Below are 19,120 nucleotides of genomic sequence, written 5' to 3'. Positions count from 1 at the left end.
GAAATGCAGGTTACTATGGAGTCTACACAAATCTGTGCTGATAGCGTATGCATAAATCCTAGCTGGCCATCCTCACGCGCCGTCACACAGAGGTCACGATTGACGAGATCCGGCAGCTTGAGCCTGCAGAGAGGTATTGGCACTACTGCCTTTGCTGTTGCTGCGGTCACAGTTGTAGCTTGCTTGTGTCGGAGGGCTCTAGGAAGGAAGCAGCTTTTCTTTTTTTCCCCTCAAAGTCTGTTGGAGGTGAAAATTACTCAGTCACAACATAAAACTCTCACACAACCTAGGACTCAGACACCTAGAGAAGTATTCCCCTGCTCCTTTGTGACTTTTGGGAGCCCCAGGCAAGAGGTGAAGCTGCCGCCAGCACAGGCTGGGCTGGGGTGCCCAGGGAGTTGCTGAAGTATTGCCCACTTGCTCGCAATGGCTCCTGCTGGGGAGAGCAGGCAGAGTGGAGCGGGCAGGTCCCCGTGCACTGCATGGAAAGCGCACAGCCTGGTGCTGAGGCCTGGCCTTCACCTCAGGAGTCACAACTTCTCCTCTGCACCTGGTGTTTCTGTGTGTGCTTGAAGAGCATAAAGAATAATCAAAACCACAATTGGCCCCTGGCAGGTGAGGAAGGCCCTTCTACATTTCATCAAGGATCTGCTCAGCGTTGACGCCCAGAGCTGCTCTGCCTGGGATGTGGTGGGGCACATCTTCAGTGAGTTCAGCTGCACCATAAGAAGAAGGGTAAGGACAGCGGGCAGCATCTTCCTTTGGGAGAGCCGTGCTGCTCAGAGGCTGCTGCAGAAGCACCCGTGGGGGCCACACTTGAGCCTCCTGAGAGGCTCCTGAGAACTGAGAGGAATTGCTGTTTCCCCAGCACTCTGTTGTGCAGGCGGCTGGAGCTCTTTCTGCCCAGGAAGCCCGGGAAGAAGGAGCTCTCCAGGAGCTGTGCATGAACATCCTGGGCTCACTGGATGTCTCTGTGAGAGGGATGACCAAAGTATGTCATTGCATGGGGTCCCCCGGTGCCATGGGATTTTACTCCTGACCACTTGCAGGATCCTGAGGAGCTAGGCCTGTATCTGAGTAATGGGTGTTGCGGCTCAGAAAGATCTGAGGTGGAACAGCTTATCTGGGGCTTGGCTTATGCTTACTGAGGCATATATACTGTTCGGGAGAGAGAGAGTGTCCAAACTGAGGCTCAGGCCAAAGAGGAAAACCTCCCAGGCACATCTGACCAGCCAAAGGAAGCACCGGTATCAAAGTCAGTTGCCCCGGTGGAAGGCCAGAAATGGAAACGTGTGTCCTCACGCCTAGAACGCAAAGAAGAGGTGGCGAAAGAAGAGGAAGATCCAGGCAAGGGGGGGTCCTCAACACCACCACCACCAAGAAAGGCAACAAAGAAAAGTGAGAGGCATGGACATAGTGATGATGAGGATGATGAGAGAGTCAAAGTTACCATGTTTCGTCAACCCATGAAAATGTCTGAGATCCAAGGCTCAAGAAAGGAGTATATTCAAGGTCCGGATGAGAGTATTGTCACTTGGTTGCTTCGGTGTTGGGACAACGGGGCCAACAGCGTGTCCCTCGACAGTAATGAAGGTCGCCAACTAGGAAACATTGCCCGTGACCCAGCTGTCGACAGAGGGATCAGCAGGTATATGGATGGAATCGCCAGCCTCTGGCAACGAATGTTAGTAGCTGTGAGGGAAAGATATCCCTACAAGGGTGACCTGGCACCTAAAGTGAAAAGATGGAAAACTATTGAGGAAGGCATCCAGTATTTGAGAGAAACAGCTGTGGCGGAAATGCTGTATGATCCCGTGTTTGATCCTGAAGATCGGGACCATGATCCAGAGAAAGTAAGGAGTACACCCGAAATATGTCAGAAGCTTTCAAAAACAGCACCAGAAAGGTACGCCGGTACACTAGTGACGACGTTCAACAGATATGAGGACCTAGACAGAAACCCCCCAGTTTTTGAACTGATTCTTACACTTGAAAACTTTGAACAAAAATTTCCGCCATCACATGCTTCCATTTCAGCCATATCAAGGTTAGAAGGACAGATGGAAGACGTGTTAGAGAAAGTATCCCGACTGATTGATAGGGTTGAAAAGATTGCAGCTATCAGAAGCAAACGCCGTCCTGCTCGAGCAAATGACAGCACTAACTTCATGTTACACGCAGCTCTGTGGAGTTACTTACGTGAAAATGGAGAAGATATGAAGGAATGGCATCAAAAACCCACCCCTGCACTGCGAGCATGGGTGAGAGAATTACAACACAAACCAACGACCAGTGAAGTTGTTCCTGTCACTACAGGTAACCAATAGAGGGGCCCTGCCCTCAGCCAGAGGAGGGAGAGGGATAATAGAGTGTATTGGACTGTGTGGATTCGGTGGCCTGGCACATCAGAACCACAAAAATATGAGGCACTGGTGGATACTGGTGCACAGTGTACTCTAATGCCTTCGAGTTATAAAGGGACAGAACTGATCTATATCTCTGGAGTGACTGGGGGCTCTCAGGAATTGTCTGTGTTGGAGGCAGAAATAAGCCTCACTGGTAAAGACTGGCAGAAGCATCCTATAGTGACCGGACAGGGGGCTCCATGCATACTCGGTATAGACTATCTCAGAAGGGGGCACTTTAAGGATCCCAAGGGGTATCGATGGGCTTTTGGAATAGCTGCTGTGGACACAGACATTAAGCAGCTATCTGTTTTGCCTGGCCTATCAGCAGATCCGTCTGTTGTGGGGTTGCTCCAAGTGGAGGAGCAACAGGTACCAATTGCTACAAAAACGGTGCACAGACGGCAGTACTGCACCAACAGGGATTCCTTGCTCCCCATTCATAACCTGATTCATCAGCTAGAGAGCCAGGGAGTGATCAGCAAAACTCACTCACCTTTTAACAGCCCCATATGGCCGGTGCGTAAAGCCAGTGGAGAGTGGAGGTAGATTACTGTGGCCTGAATGAAGTCACACCCCCACTGAGTGCTGCTGTGCCAGACATGCTACAACTCCAGTATGAACTGGAGTCAAAAGCAGCCAAGTGGTATGCCACCATTGACATTGCTAATGCTTTTTTTTTCAATTCCTGTGGCCACAGAATGCAGGCCACAGTTAGCCTTCACCTGGAGGGGCGTTCAGTACACCTGGAACCGTTTGCCCCAGGGGTGGAAACACAGCCCAACCATTTGCCATGGGTTGATCCAAACTGCATTGGAACAGGGTGGTGCTCCTGAGCATCTGCAATACATTGATGACATTGTTGTATGGGGCAATACAGCAGAGGAAGTCTTTGAGAAAGGAGAGCAGATTATCCAAATTCTCCTATGAGCTGGCTTTGCTATCAAGCGAAGCAAAGTGAAAGGGCCTGCACAGGAAATTCAGTTCCCAGGTATAAAGTGGCAAGATGGACGTCGTCACATCCCTACAGATGTGATTAACAAAATCACTGCCATGTCTCCACCCACAAGTAAGACAGAGACCTAAGCTTTTCTGGGTGTAGTGGGCTTTTGGAGAATGCATGTTCCAAACTACAGTCTCATTGTGAGCCCTCTCTATCGGGTGACGCGGAAGAAGAATGATTTTGTGTGGGGCCCTGAGCAGCAGCAGGCTTTTGAGCAAATTAAGCAGGAGATAGCCCATGCGGTGGCCCTGGGGCCAGTGCGGATGGGACAGGATGTAAAGAACATCCTCTACACTACTGCTGGAAAGGAAGGTCCCACTTGGAGTTTGTGGCAAAGAGCTCCTGGAGAGACCCGAGGCCGACCCCTTGGATTCTGGAGTCGGGCGTACAGGGGGTCTGAGGAGCGCTACACTCCAACTGAGAAGGAGATCTTAGCCGCGTACGAGGGGGTTCGAGCTGCTTCCGAGGTAATCGGTACTGAAACGCAGCTCCTTCTGGCACCTCAGTTGCCAGTGCTGAACTGGATGTTCAAAGGAAAGGTTCCCTCCACCCATCATGCTACTGATGCCACTTGGAGTAAGTGGATTGCGCTGATTACACAGCGAGCTCGGATGGAGAACCTCCGTCATCCAGGAATCCTAGAAGTGATCATGGACTGGCCTGAAGGTAAAAAGTTTGGAACAACACCAGCAGAGGAGGTGTCACGTGCTAAAGATGCCCCACCATATAATGAGCTATCAGAAAATGAAAAGAGATATGCCCTGTTCACAGATGGATCCTGTCGCGTTGTGGGTAAGCACCGCAGATGGAAATCTGCTGTGTGGAGCCCCACACGAGTTGCTGAGGCCACTGAAGGAAAAGGAGATTCAAGTCAATTTGCAGAGGTAAAGGCTGTCCAGCTTGCCTTAGATATTGCTGAACGAGAGAGGTGGCCAGTGCTTTATCTTTACACTGACTCATGGATGGTGGCAAATGCTTTATGGGGGTGGTTACAGCAATGGGAACAAAATGGTTGGCAATGGAGGGGTAAACCTATTTGGGCTGCTGAACCGTGGAGAGACATTGCTGCCCGAATAAAGAATATGGTTGTAAAGGTGCGCCATGTAGATGCTCATGTTCCTAAGAGCCGGGCAACTGAGGAACAACAAAATAACCATCAGGTAGATCGAGCTGCCAAAGTTAAGGTGGCTCAAGCAGACTGGGACTAGCAACACAAAAATGAATTATTTTTAGCTCGATGGGCCCATGAGACCTCGGGCCATCAAGGAAGAGATGCAACATATAAGTGGGCTAGAGACTGAGGGGTGGACTTAACTATGGATGCTATTGCACAGGTTATCCATGACTGTGATACATGCGCCACAATTAAACAAGCCAAGAGGATGAAACCTCTTTGAGGGGAAGGGCGATGGCAAAAGTATAAATATGGGGAGGCGTGGCAGGTTGATTATATCACCTTGCCACGATCTCACAGTGGTAAGCGTTATGTGCTCACCATGGTAGAGGCAACTACTGGGTGGCTTGAAACATATGCAGTACCCCATGCTACCGCCCAAAACACTATCTTAGGGCTCAAGAAACTACTCCTATGGCGACATGGCACTCCAGAGAGAATTGAGTCTGATAATGGGACTCGTTTCAAAAATTCTCTTGTAAATACTTGGGCCAAAGATCATGGCATTGACTGGATTTATCATATCCCCTATCACGCACCAGCTTTTGGTAAAATTGAAAGGTACAATGGGAAAGCGATGGGTGGCGGAACATTTAAACACTGGGAGAAGCATTTGGCAGAAGCCACCTGGTTGGTCAACACCAGAGGATCCATCAATCACGATGGTCCTGCCCAATCCAGCTATCTACCTACTGTAGAGGGAGATAAGGTCCCTGCAGTACATGTAAAGAACATGTTGGGAAAAGCAGTTTGGGTCCTTCCAGCTTCTGGAGAGGGCAAACCTCTCCGGGGAACTGTCTTTGCTCAGGGACCTGGGTCCATCTGGTGGGTGATGCAGAAGAATGGGGATGTTCAGTGTGTACCACAAGGGAATTTGATGTTGGGGGAGTGCAGTCGGTAATTCCATGTATAGACACATATATGTTGTGTGTGTGTATTTAATGCATGTTAATCATTGTTCTTCTATACATATATATAAAACATAATGTAGTGATGTGGATTAAGGGGTGGAATGTCATGGTTTTATGATTTTTGGAATAGCTCCACATCATAACATCACATAGTGCATTTAGAGTTAAAGAGTTAATGCTGCAGCTCCGTGGATCATCGATAGTTCCAGGTATACCTGTCTCAGAAGAGAAGGAGAACTACATTCCCCAGAGGACTTGGCGATGCTTTGCGTTCTTACATGTTTACGCTCAGAGGGAAACATAAAAAAACTGTCTGTGGTCACGGGACACTCTCTTTCCTTGGGGATCGACTCAGCAGTGGGTGCTCGCTGCTGTCTGCCTTCAGCATTAGCGTAAGGCCTTCGGTTTATCGGACACTCTCTCTTGCTCATTTTATTTGATTTATTAGCTTTAATTCCAATTATATTGTATTATATTGTGTTATTTTGCTTTCCGATATCTTATTTAGTAAATCAGCTTTCCTCCTCAGATCGTTGCCGCTGTTTTGTTCCTAGGCCCTTCTCCTTTTTCCCTTTTCCCTTTCCCCCTTCCCCTTTCCTGGGGCGTGGGTCCGTGGGTCCCCCGCACCAATCGTCACGGAACCGGGCCGAACCTGCCCGTAAACCGTTGACAGTAGCACATGCCCCCAGCCGCATCAGCTACATTAGCCTGCCCCTTAATTCTTACCCACAAGCTATCCACTTGTTCGTCATTCCCTCCCCAGTGAAGCTCTATACATTCTAGTTGCTCTCTCATAGAAAGAGCAGCTCCACCACCTCGCCTTGCCAGCCTGTCTTTCCTAAAGAGCATAGTGCTGTCCACGACAGCAGTAAGGTCATGTGAGCTGTCCCACCATGTCTCCGCGATCGCAATGAGATCACATCTCTGTAAGCACACGCAGATTTCTAATCCTTCCTGTTTATTCCCCATGTGGTGTGCATTGGTATACAGGCACTGCGGGGAAACAGTGGGGGCAGGTATCCCTAGAGGGATACAAGAAGGTTTAAGCCGGACTCTGTAGAATGTTATCTTCTCTGAGGAGTCCTCTCAAGACCATATTGGACAACTGGAGGCTCCTCTGTGAAATGGAACTCCTCACTGTGATGTCACAGTGGCTGTAGCAGTGGGAGAGGTAGCCCAGTTGCAGGAGGAGGACCCAGAGAGAGCACTGTGTCTGTCTGGAGATATCCTGCTGCAATGGAGTGGCTGAGAGCCCTTCGAGGTGAGGACCCTCCACCTCTCTGGACACTGTGACGCTGCCCAAGCACATGAGTGCCACAAGGGTCTATTTAGGACGTGCCAGCAGCACTGTCCTTGCTCTGCTGAGTGCAGCTGCCCACTGTGGGCTCCCCAGCGGAGATCCCAGCAAGGGAAAGACTCTCTCCCCATTCCCTGCTGAGTGTACAAGAGCCAGCACAGCCCACCCAGTGCTGTGGAGCTGGAGGAGCATTTCTCCCCGAGCTGGCCAGATGCTCACCATGATGGGGCTTGGAGCCTGCTCCAAGCAACACCAGCAGCAGCTGCTCTGCTCCTTTCTTCCAGGTCACTTTGCCTTTGTGGGCTGCGTGCCCAAACGTACGCGTCGCAGGGGCAGAGGCAGGGTGTCAAGCTCTGTCCCTCCCTGTGCCGTGTCTTTGCTGCTGCAATGCCTGCAGGACAAGGAGGTGAGCTGAAGACATCCTACCGTCAGTCCTCACCCTGGACCAGTGCCACGGTGCCGTGGGTGCCAGGCCCACAGCCCGGGGTTTGGTGCCGCCCTCATGCCTGCCCGGCCCCGGCAGCACATCAGCACAGCGAGGGGTGGCAGCAGGTGGCTCCCTGGGAACGAGGGCAAAGTGAGAGTGACCAATCCCTGTCCCCAGGGCGACCGAGCGCAGGTGTACTGCGAGCTGGATAGCGTCCTGTGCGAAGAGGTCAGCCGCCTGCCCTGCGGTGTGGTGAACCGGCTGCTGGCAGAGCTGTCCCAGGACCTGATGGCGGCCCAGGTGAGCGGTCACTCTCGAAGGCAAAGGGAACCGCCTGCCCGTCCTGCCATTCTGCCGGCGGGCGGCGGTGGCTTAGGCCTTCCGAGGGCCTCAGGCAGTCTCCTGTGCCCTGTGTCACCAGTGACTCTTTTTCAGGGCGTGGCGGACCACGTGAAGAGAGCTGCCAGCAACGTCCTGGTGGCTCTGGCCCAGTCGCACTTCAGCTTGGTGATGGCCGAGCTCCAGGGCCACCTGAAGGCCGTGGGGGAGTGCAAGGAGTTTGTGCTCATCACCCTGAGCAGACTGTTCAGCACCTACGGTACGGCACCCTCAGCCTCCTGACGTCTGTGACAAGCGGGGAAAGGGGTCTCTCCCCTCTGTGTGTGACCCGTGCTGAGGGCCTCCCTCGCTGCCGGGGCTCTGACCGTGGCCCTTTCCTTCCCATCTGCAGCTCTGCAGTGCATCCCCTTTGTGTGGCTGACGCTGGCCGGCCTGTGCAGCGTGGTGGGCCAGGTGAGGAGCGTCCGGATCCTGCGCTTCGCTTGTGCTGGTGAGTGCCTGCCCAGAGCACAGGGGCTCGGGACATCCCTCACACCTTGCCTAGCTGCACACTCTCACAGCCTCCCTTTCCTCGTGGCACTTTTCTTTTTAATTTTTATGTATGTTCCTTTTCTTTTTCTCAGTTGCGAAACAATGTTTGGAAGGAATCAAGGTTCACTTGTCCTCTGGAAAGCAACGCCCCTGGCCTGCCACAGAGAATGAGCAGAACTACAAGAACCTTTACCAGCTCTTCTGCTCTGTGGTGAGGAACTGGCAGGACTTCAAGGAGAAGAAGGTGAGCGCCACTGCATAACCAGCCTGGGATGGCAGCGGGGACATCCACGTTGGCAACTCTGCCCTTGCCCAGCGGGCTGAGAGCAGAGAGGTGATGAGAGGGAGTGGGCTGGCTCTGCAAAGGGTCCCAAACTGGCTCTGTGCTCGGGGCTGGATCTCCCTACCAGGAAGCAGCCTCATGTCACAGCACTGTGGCAGAGAGAGCTGGGGATGAGGCTGTGCGGAAAACCTCATTGTCCTCCAGAGCGAGCCCATCTCCTGGTTGGTGCGGGGAAGTGGAAGGGAAAGAGAAAGCCCTCTCCATAGGAAGGGCAGACCCTCATTCAGTCTCTGACTCTGGGCCTCTGCCATCCCTCTTCAGGACAAACAGCCTGTCCTCAGGGCTGTGGCTGCCATGATGTCTGTCCTCCTGGAAGAGGAGCTGCACCGAGAACACATCTGGGAGCAGCTCCTCTGGCTCATGCATCAGTATCAGGAGATCCAAGACACCTCTGGGATGACCAAGGTGAGATGTTGTGCAGGGCTCAGTGCGAGCCCCGTGAGGTCTGTGCGAGCGCCACGAGGGCTCAGTGGGATGCAGGGAGGAGGCGAGGAGCTCCTGGGCAAAGAAGGAACCACAGAAAAAAACAAAGAAGGTCCAAGGGAGGTCTGAGGCTTCCTGAGCCCTTCAAGCAGGGAAAGAGCAACCCAGACAGGGCCGGAGGGAGCAAAGCGTCACCGGGGCCCATCTCCTGGGGATGTGAGGCTTCACCACCACCATTGCGCGGCTCTGAGTGCCTGAGGAGCTCTGCGCTAACAACCAGGGGGACCACATCCAGTTGCACCTGATGGGGGAGAAGTGGGCTGCTGGGTGGGAAATGCCTGCAATCCATGCCCATATAGGGCTTATCAGAGCATAGAGACCCTCCTGGTGCTGCTGGGAGGGGAGACAAACAAGAAGGCCTGAGCGGGAGCCCAGCAGACAAGTCACTGGAAACTTTCTTTGCTCCCATGTGACTAAACATGGCTTCAGCCCTTTCTTTCTCTCCTGGTCTCTTGCAGAGCCTCATTGTCTTCCTGGAGGCCTTGAAAGGAGTTCAGCCCAGTATCCCCAAGGACAAGTTTCTGGCCATCACCAGTGCCGTGTTCTACCAGGTAAGGGGAGCCTATCCTTGCACCCACAGCAGTTTCCCTCTTGGCCAAGTCTCTGGACTGCGGAGCTCCGAGCCTCTGACAGCTGCTCAGCCTTAGCTCCTGTGTGCCCGTGTCTGCTGCAGAGCTGTGTATGTTCCCTGGAGTTGCTGTGGGGCAGGCTGTGTTTTGCCTGCATATCCTTTTCCCGAGAGTGCCAAGGAAGATGAGAGCTGGCAGCAGCACAGTTTCTTTTCAGTCCTCAATGCCAATGTGATTTTCTCAAATGGACCTTGTTCCCACAGCTCTCTGATGATACCAAACAGCACAGCAAGGCCGATAGCGCAGAGCTGACCCGCTGCATCCTGCTGCAGGGTAAGGAGAGGAGATCTGGCGATGCCCGGCAGTCCCCTGGCAAAAGCCTCTCCCCGAAACCTCAGCAATGGGCATGAGTTGCTTGCTAACACAGCGCGGAATTTCTTCCCCACAGCCCAATTACAGCCTGAGGAAGTGGTCCTGTTCCTGCAGTCGCAGCTGGGTGATGAGCGGGAGGCCAGATGTGTGGCAGCCCTGGGTCTGCTTGGTGCTCTGGCTCGCTCTGATGGTCAGTACCATGGGTTGGGACTTCCAGGGATCCCTTCTGCCACCTGGGTTGTGCCTTCATGCATGCTTCTGCTCATCTCTTGCAGAGCCCGCGATGACAGAGAAGCTTCCCCAGGTTGTGGAGGCTGTGCAGAGACTGTGCAGGGACCCCAGGATCCAGGTGAGTTGGTTTGAGAAAGGAAAGCGCTGTTGGGGTAGTAGAGAGTCCCTTTCCCTTGAGGCAGAGCCTGGTGAGGCTGTACCAGAAGGACTCAGACACCTAGAGAAGTATTCCCCTGCTCCTTTGTGACTTTTGGGAGCCCCAGGCAAGAGGTGAAGCTGCCGCCAGCACGGGCTGGGCTGGGGTGCCCAGGGAGTTGCTGAAGTATTGCCCACTTGCTCGCAATGGCTCCTGCTGGGGAGAGCAGGCAGAGTGGAGCGGGCAGGTCCCCGTGCACTGCATGGAAAGCGCACAGCCTGGTGCTGAGGCCTGGCCTTCACCTCAGGAGTCACAGCTTCTCCTCTGCACCTGATGTTTCTGTGTGTGCTTGAAGAGCATAAAGAATAATCAAAACCACAATTGGCCCCTGGCAGGTGAGGAAGGCCCTTCTACATTTCATCAAGGCTCTGCTCAGCGTTGACGCCCAGAGCTGCTCTGCCTGGGACGTGGTGGGGCACATCTTCAGTGAGTTCAGCTGCACCATAAGAAGAAGGGTAAGGACAGCGGGCAGCATCTTCCTTTGGGAGAGCCGTGCTGCTCAGAGGCTGCTGCAGAAGCACCCGTGGGGGCCACACTTGAGCCTCCTGAGAGGCTCCTGAGAACTGAGAGGAATTGCTGTTTCCCCAGCACTCTGTTGTGCAGGCGGCTGGAGCTCTTTCTGCCCAGGAAGCCCGGGAAGAAGGAGCTCTCCAGGAGCTGTGCATGAACATCGTGGGCTCACTGGATGTCTCTGTGAGAGGGATGACCAAAGTAAGTCAGTCACACTGTGACCTGCTGCTGCTTCCTGCCTTCACACCTCACATTCCTCGTTCCCTTCCAGCACCCCAGTCCTCCCCTCCAATGAGCTCTGAAACACACAAGACTCAGGGAGGTGCACAGAGCCCCCTTCATGTCTGAGCTGAGGCAGGAATGCTGACATGCTCAACTGCCTCGTTCCTTGCAGCTCCTGTGGCCGCGGCTGATGCTGTACGTGGGGCCAGCCCAGTACACGGGCATGCTGATCCCAGTCTCCCGCTGCATCCAAGCCCTGGCAGAGAGAGAGGGCATAGCAGAGCGTGAGATAGAAGAACTGGATCCTCATTTCCTCAACTCCCTCTTTCAAGGTAGGAGCAGAGCTCCTCCAGTGAGCTCTGCTCAATCCTGTATTAGCACCCAGAAGGGACAGCGGAGGTGTGTGTGGCAGGGCACACACTCCGTGTCCTGGCGTCTCACTCAGCACTTCTTTCTCCCCGCAGGCCCTCTGCTGACTCCCCAGACACTACTGGTGCGCCTGTTGGTGAGTACATGTTCCAGAGGCCAGTGCCATGAGCCCCGAGGAGGAAGCGGTGCCTCTTCCCGGGCTTACAGCTCCACAAGCAATGCTGCTGGCTGCTCCTAGCCCGCCAGGGAAGAGCCAAGCTGCTTCCCGCCTGAGAGAAGTTGCTGCTTTAGCTGCAGAAGTGACCCTCGTTCTCCTTGCTCTCGCTCAGGTGGTGGCAGGGAGCCCTTTTGCAGGCAGCGAACTCCAAGCCGCTGCCTTGCTGCTCATGCAAAACCTCCACAGCAAGATCCACGGAGCTGTGGGGGCCATGTGGGCTGCTGAGATCCCCCTGCTGCTGCAGTGCCTCCAAGGTAAAGCAGTGGTGGGGAGGGAGAGGAGGAAGCAGGGTGGGGGGGGAGTGAAAACGCAGCTCTGCACTGCGGCAGAGGGGAAGCATTACCTGTGGCGCAGCGCTTGCCCTGCTGCTGTTCCCGCAGTGCCAAGTGCGCACGCCAAGCCTGGTTTGCAGCAGCTCATCTTTTGTGGATGGATCTCAAGCAATGGTCTTTTGTTTCCTATTGCTCCACAGGGACAGACGAGAGCTTCACAGACTCTGCAGAGTGGGAGCACCGACTGCTAAAGGTACAGACCTGCTGGGAGCTACAGTGCACAGAGCTGCTTGCCTGCCTCAAGGAACCTCGCTCCCAGATGAGCCACCATGGGGCAGGAACAGCCTCTAATGCCACTGCAGAGTGGCCGCACTCCATCGAGGCACTGCCTCTTCCTCTTTGTCCCAAGCCCAAGGGGGGTCTTGGCAGAAAAGTGGCAGGCAGCTTTAAGGGAGCGGATGCTGTGGGGCGAGCTGGGAGCTGGGAGAGGGACAGCTCTTCCAGGTAGCTCTCCCCAGAAGGCTGCAGCAACTTGGGAATGTGGGAAGAGGCAAAGGGCGAGGGAACATAGGCTTTTCCTGTTCTCCAACAGTTTCTGAGAGCGTCGCTGGAGACCGTGGAGGATGAGGCCTGGACCAAGCGCCTGAGCTGTGAGCTGAGCCACTGGCTGGGCAGATCACTTAGCAGCTCTGGAGAAAAGGTGGGTTACCCCTGGCTCTACCCAGAAGTGCAGCTACGGACGCCCAACTGGGGCTGGGGCTGCGGCTGGTGCTCTGCCCATGCGGGCTGCTCACGCTGCTTTCCGAGCCCGTGGTCCCCACAGGGCTTTTCCCTGACAACTGCCTGGGAGCTAAAGCCCTGCAGCTGCTCTCAGCAACTCCAAGGGAGAGGGGGTCCTTCCCACACGGCCATCTCCTAGCAGGTCGTGCTGCAGCCACAGCTCAATTCTCCCTTCCCTTCCCCTTCCTCTTCCCAAGCAGTCTTTCCTGTACAAGGCCCTTGGGACAGCCTTAGGAGCTTGTAAGGATGTCCTCCATGTCCAAGAGCAGCTGCTGCGACACCTGGAGGAAACAAACACAGAGAGGTTGTCTGAGGTCCAGGTGAGGCCTCCTCTCATCCTGCTTCTGCAGGCTTCCCTCCTCTGTCCCTCGGGCAGAGGGCTTCTCCTGGCCCCACTCCAGGCCTTTCAATCTCCTCGCTGCTGCCGTTTCCCTCAGGCGGGGCCCGGCTCGGCTACTGTGGCTGGTCACGCCGGAAGGTTCAGGCCTGCGCCAACTGCCCCTTGCTCTTTTGTGCAGGAAATGATTTCTCTTCTCAGCCACGCTGCTCAGAGCAACTTCCACCTGGTGTTGGACACACTCACCGTGTTTGCGTCCAGGCTGTGCAAAGGCCAGACTGCAATGATTTCCAGACACAAGAAGGTGAAGCGTTACGGGTTTTCATCTTGGCTTTCCTTTGTTTGATTTTCATGGCAGCTCCTGTCTTGGGAGCCCAGGTGTATCACGGGGCACTGGCAGCCATTGAGCCAATGACTCAAGGCGTTTCTCCCCCCACAGACGGAGCTGGACAGCACGAGAGCTCATGCCACACGCAGCGCTCTCATACTCGCCCATGGCAGCCTGGCTCTGTGTGCCTCCAAGGAAAATCTCCTCGCCCGCCTGGAGGTGGACATCGTGGAAAACATCCTGCTGCTCTACTGCTGCAGCTGCCAGGTGAGAGCTCGGGCTGTGCCAGCATGTCTCAGCATCCAGCTGCAGCCCCTTCACGTGCAGGGTTGCTGAGATGGCCCCTGTCTTTCCAAAGGTCCCTCGAGGAACGGTTTGTGCCCAGATGAAGGTCCAAGCCCTTCCCTTTGGGTTGTCCCCACACGTTCCCCTTGCAACCCTTGGCCCTTCCCACAGTTCAAAGAATGTTCTTCTCTCTTGTGCCTCAGGACTTGCAGAACAAGCTTGCGCTTCTGCAGAGCATCACCGACTTCAGCTCTGCCTTCCAAGCTGTGGGTGACTCCGGCTGCTTTAGCACCTCCTTGAAGCACACACTGCTGGAGATCTTGATAGTGAGTGCCTAGAGCCAAGGCTGTCTGCAGGGGAGTGGTGGGCTGTGCCGTGAGGCTCGCTTCCCTGGAGGCATACAGGTCTCCCTCAGCTACATGTCTCCAGCTGGTGGGGAACTTGGGTGCTGGCAGGCAGTGGCTGGGCAGTGGGCAAGGTCCACCAGCTGAGGAGCTGCTGCGTCCTGCAGTGCCTCTGTGGGAAATGTGGGAGTGATGGGGCCAGAATCTGGCAGCTGAGTCTGTCTCTGGGTTGAGCGGAAGAGTTCTCACTCTTGTGCCCCTTGCCTCCTCTGACACTATCTCTCTGGGACTTGCAGGGCTTGCTGCAGGAGTATTACCTTGGCACCCATGTATCCCCAGTGCCCCTCAAGGTGGTTCTGGCCCTGGAGCAGTTGAGGTAAGGCTGGGGAGCATCTGGGGTAGCAAAGCAGGATGGTTTGGATAGCTCCCAGGCCAGGGTGTTGGCTTTGCAGCTGTCGATAAGGAGAAACTCAGAAGTCCTCTGAAGCAGGCTTGAGAGCACTGGTAAAGGCCTTTTCTGCTTTCTCTTCCTTTTTTCCTCCTGCTAGCCAGGTGAAGCCCACTTTAGAAAGCAAAGACACGGTTCGCCTACTGAATCTTTGCTGGAAGAATATTGTGACAAACCCTTCAGCGGAGATGATGCTGAAGATCAGGAAGTCACAGGGAGCAGCTCAGTACCTGCAGGTAACCTGCCATAACTTTCCTGGCCACCTCTCGGTCGCAACCCTACCTCAGCACAACCTATGCCCTGACAGCAGCCGTAATGCCACATCTCCATCCCCTCTTCTGCTTCCAGTTGCTGCAAAAATCTGTGAAAGCTCTGGGCCGGCTCCTGGCAGTCCTGCTCGAGATAGAGCCCACCGGTGGCTTCTTCCAGAATATAATCTATGTGAGTATGTCTAGGGCAAGGGAGAAAGCATCGCTCATGTCGATAGCGAGGACAGAGATCTGGAGTTTAAGAGGACAAGCAGCAGGGGAGAAATCTCCCACTGATGTGCCAGCTCACTGTGAGCTCGGAAATGGGCTGACAAAAGGAAGAAAGGCAGGAGCCAGCTCCTGTGTTTCGACACAGGCTTGCCTGCAGAGAGTGGGGGCAGCAGTGCTGTAGGTCAGTGGGCTGTGGGGCCTCGTGGAGCCGCAGGGCAGGGCCTGAGGGCAAGTGTCAGGAAAGAAGGGAGAGGGAGAGGGATGGCAGGAAAGGAGGGAGAGGGATGATAGGAAGGGTAAGAAATTATGTCTCCTGTAAGACAGACGCTCTGCCTCAGGTCCTGTATTCATTGAACTCCGATAACGTGTGGGAGCGCAAAAGGGCCCTGCAGGTCTGCTTCGAGCTGCTGTCCATTCTTGAAAAGCTTCAAGTGAGTAAAGAGCCCCATTGCATATCTCCCTCTCCCTCCCCAGCACCCCTCAGCTGGAAGGGGAGCTCTGCCCAGGTGTGCACCTGGAGTTGGGAGCCCTGTCATGCTGTGGGGAAGGCACAGGTGGGAGAAGTAAGGGAGAACTGGGGGCCGCCTTCAGCCTTTTTCCTGCTTCTTACCCCTGCAGAGAGGACACACCTGTGAGCACTTTGGCTCCCTGGTTGGACTGCTGGCCCCTCTAACTTGTGACCCCATGCCCACGTGCCGCCAGCTGGCTGTGTCCTGTCTGAGCTCCCTTCTCAGAACCCAGGGTGAGTAGAGTGGGTGTGTGACAGCCCTCTGCTCTCCTCTGCAGCACTACCAGGAGCCTACGGGCTGGGCCCTGTTGACAGGAGGGAGAGTCACCATGTGCAGCCATCTTCTTGTCCCCACCCTGTACTCTTCCCCACAGAAAGCGGTTCAGTTTCCGGAAGCATGACTTGCCTTTTCTCCCTGTGCTCTTTCCAGCCAAGGTGACCAACGGCGTCATCGAGCCAGGAGACATCTGGAGCCTGTGTGAGGGGCTCAACACCTGCAGCACTGCATCTCAGCTCCAGACCTCGTCCAAAATCGCATTGGTAAGTGGATCCAAAAAGCGGTGGTGGGATCTCAGTACATGGGCTTCTGCACGTTCCTCTGCTCCCCCCAGCCTCCCACCCCATTTCCAGAATGAGCTGTCATCCTGAGCATCACTTGTCTCAGCAAGTAGCAGGAGGCACTGAGCTATGGCTGGCCTTCAGGCGCCTGGTACAAGGAGCCGATGCCATGATGTATGTGTGTGTGTGTGTGTGTGTGTGTGTGTGTGTGTGTGAGTGATTGCCACTGTCAGGAGGTAGGCTTTCCATGTAAGCAAGCAGTGTGGGAGAAGAAGATGATAGAAGGCTCAACCACCTCCTGAATAAATAGTGGGGTACGGATGGCAGGAGCATCGTGGCTGCCGCCTGAATGACCGGCAAGCTGCTGAACTGAGAATGCCCTTGAGACTGCCGTGTGTTTTGAAGAGCTGCTGCAGAGCAGTGATGGGATCTTCCCTGCTTCTCCTTTCTCTGCAGATGGTTTGCAGAAACGTACCCCTGGAGCACACTGTACAGTTCCTGACGGCCATCATGAAGACCTTCCAGCTAGGCACAGGAACACGTTCGCATGCTGCCGGGAAGTGGATGATCACCTTTCTGCAGATGTACGGCAAGGACATCCGTCACGATGTAAGAGGCTTTCTTCCACATGACTTGGGCTTTTTCTGGCTCTTATGCTATGCCTTGTGCTGTTTGCCTCTTGTGCTAAAGAAGCACGTCCTGAGTGCAGAGCCAGGGCTTGGACAGGGCATCTGGCGTGAAATCTAGGCTTAGGTCTTGGCAGCACGTCAAAGGAGCCGGCACTGCTCATGCGCTGAATGTCCACAGTTATGCCCTGCAGAGCCAAGGATGCACCAAGTCATTCTAGCTCCCCTTCTTTTTTCAGGTGCCACAGATTTACAACATGCTGCAGTGCTGCATGTTCTCCCTGCGGCAGAGCACATTCATGCCCTTCCTGTCCCTGGCGGTAGTAATCCTCACCCGCCATCATCCAGAGATCATGTTGGACAGTGTTTTTCAGCATCTTGAGCCCAGAGACAGGTATTGGCACCCCCTCTGCCTTTGCTGCTGCTACCGTCACAGCTGTAACGTGCCTCTGTTAGAGGGATCTCGGGTAGAAGCAGCTATTCTTTTTTCCTCTCAAACTGCCTTTGAGGTGAAAACTACTCAGTCACAACTTGAGATTCTCCTTTTTCTAGTGAGAGGTTGAGAAGACTGCTTTATCCTCAGAACTACAGCCAGTAGAAGAATGCAGAGAAAAGAAAAAAAGCTCAGCTACAAAAACTGCATCCTAAGAGGTGAAACTTCCTCTTCCTCTTCCTCTTCTCTCCTGTCTCCTCTTCTCTTGTCATTCTCATCCTCATCCTCATCCTCCTCGTCTTCCTCTTCCCGAGCAGTCTTTCCTGTACAAGACCCTTGGGACAGCACTGGGAGCTTGTAAGGATGTGTCACGGTGTTATCCGTGACAGTGACCCAAGGGAAAGAAAGAAGGGATTGAGGAGAGGAAGAAAAGAAAAAGAAACTGCGTCAGTGGCCACGCAGCTGCCCGAGCAGAGCCGCGCACTCCGGGGGAGGGGGAAACAGCGGGAAGAGATGGGTCTACAAGAAAACAACGGCACGATCTGAGAAGGAACGGTAACTTTACTAAATATAATAAAATTGAACAATTGAGAGAGAGAGAGAATTTCCAAACCAAAAGCCGGGAGCTTACGTTAAGGAGGAAACTGCAGGGGAAGCACACGTGCTGAACCTCCATGGCAGCCGAGAGGACCGCGCCCAGGCAGAGCACCGCCTGGCATCCGGTGCGGAGCTCCGCCCCTCTGCTGCTCCCAACAGCATTAACTCCTTCACTGCTGCGTGATGCTCTGATGTGGAATACCGGCACCAAAACCACAAAACCACAACAGGATGTCCTCTGCATCCAAGAGCACCACCTTGCTCTTTTGTGCAGGAAATGATTTCTCTTCTCAGCCACGCTGCTGAGAGCAACTTCCACCTGCTGTTGGACACACTCACCATGCAAAAAAAAAGGAAGAAAAGGATGACCTGCAGTGCCTCTGTGGGAAATGTGGGAGTGATGGGGCCAGAATCTGGCAGCTGTGCCTGTCTCTGGGCTGAGCAGAACAGTTCTCATGTGCCCCTTGCCCCCCTTTGACTCTTATCTCTCTGGGACTTGCAGGACATGCTGAAGGAGTATTCCTCTGGCATCCCTGTATCCCCAGTGCCCCTCAAAGTGGTTCTGGCCCTGAAGCAGTTGAGGTAAGGCTGGGGAGCCTCTGGGGTTGAAAGCAGGATGGTGCTCTTCCTTTTGGGTAGCTCAGGGTGTTGCCTTTGCCACCATCGATAAGGAAAAACTCACATGACCTCTGAACCACACTGGAGAGCACTGTTAAGGACTCCTTCTGCTTTCTCTTCCTTTTTCCCTCCTGCTAGCAAGCTGAAGCCTTCTTTAAAAAGTGAGAACATGCGCAACCTTTTGACTCTGTGCTGGAGTAATATCATGACACAGCCTTCAGCGGAGATGATGCTGAACTGTTTAAACGGGTTGAGTCCAAGTCCCAGCAAATTTTCATTGGCTCTATCGGGTTAATCTTCTCCTTATCTAGCACGTATTTGATGGCCTCTCCTGGTGTTTGAAACCTAGTGGGAGCCAACCGTAACAGGGCTTTTACCTCCTCGGGCGACTTTTGTTGAAGGCAGTCTAAAATAACCGGATTATGGACTGCTCTCGGTAGATCTGATGCCTCCACAGCTCTTACAAGTCTGTTAGCAAAATCCTGAAAGGACTCTGTCGGCCCCTGGCTGATTGCCGTCCACGGCGTATAAGGTTCTGTGCTTCGTGCAAATCGTCCAAATGCTGTTAAAGCTGATTCTGAGGCGGCCAGCATTTCGCATGGCCGCAAGCGAGCGACCTGATCTTGTGGTGTTAACAATCCTGCCGCAGCCCCAGTTAATCGGGTGATATCAGACCCGTGGACTGGGTGGCCGGGATCCCCCTGAGCTGTAGCTAATACGCGCTTAAGCTGGCCAATCCGTTCTTCCTTCCAAACTGTCAACTGAACCGGCTTTAAAACAATCCACATAAGTGCCTCTATGTCATACGGCAACAGCGGGCCGGCTCCTGCCAAAAGCTCTAGCGCATTTAACGTTAGCGGTGATCCCAAGCCTTTTTTCTCAATTGCCTCTACTAAGCGAGCAACACC

General features: G+C 54.2%; 1 protein-coding gene across 1 annotated transcript; it reads left to right on the top strand.

The window, feature by feature from the left end:
* Window positions 1–6,714: 6,714 nt before the first annotated feature.
* Window positions 6,715–18,180, top strand: LOC136051409 (maestro heat-like repeat-containing protein family member 2B). The gene is made up of 31 exons (XM_065740853.1): window positions 6,715–6,754; window positions 7,075–7,196; window positions 7,395–7,517; window positions 7,653–7,815; window positions 7,948–8,046; window positions 8,180–8,331; window positions 8,692–8,835; window positions 9,372–9,464; window positions 9,746–9,815; window positions 9,931–10,044; window positions 10,130–10,203; window positions 10,617–10,736; window positions 10,885–10,992; window positions 11,186–11,345; window positions 11,478–11,518; window positions 11,712–11,853; window positions 12,072–12,124; window positions 12,464–12,571; window positions 12,852–12,971; window positions 13,170–13,292; window positions 13,428–13,583; window positions 13,805–13,927; window positions 14,242–14,321; window positions 14,494–14,629; window positions 14,742–14,834; window positions 15,211–15,303; window positions 15,491–15,614; window positions 15,811–15,920; window positions 16,395–16,547; window positions 16,804–16,929; window positions 18,097–18,180. Exons 1-31 carry the CDS (start codon window positions 6,730–6,732, stop codon window positions 18,178–18,180), a joined length of 3,432 nt encoding a protein of 1,143 aa, XP_065596925.1. The 5' UTR covers window positions 6,715–6,729.
* The last annotated feature ends 940 nt before the right edge of the window (window positions 18,181–19,120 follow it).

The sequence above is a fragment of the Cyrtonyx montezumae genome, unplaced genomic scaffold (assembly GCF_038088225.1).
Source record: "Cyrtonyx montezumae isolate F1298 unplaced genomic scaffold, pur_monq_1.0 scaffold_3, whole genome shotgun sequence".
Taxonomy (NCBI): Eukaryota; Metazoa; Chordata; class Aves; order Galliformes; family Odontophoridae; genus Cyrtonyx; species Cyrtonyx montezumae.
The sequence above is the reverse complement of the archived record's forward strand: the minus strand, read 5'-3'. Positions and strand labels throughout refer to the sequence as shown.

Bases quoted from the DNA above. Each gene is read 5' to 3' on its own strand.
- LOC136051409 (XM_065740853.1), top strand. From the start codon at position 6,730: ATGGAGTGGCTGAGAGCCCTTCGAG. The intron at 10,993-11,185 runs GTAAGTCAGTCA...CGTTCCTTGCAG, and splicing joins CTGTGAGAGGGATGACCAAA to CTCCTGTGGCCGCGGCTGAT. The intron at 16,548-16,803 runs GTAAGAGGCTTT...TTCTTTTTTCAG, and splicing joins GCAAGGACATCCGTCACGAT to GTGCCACAGATTTACAACAT.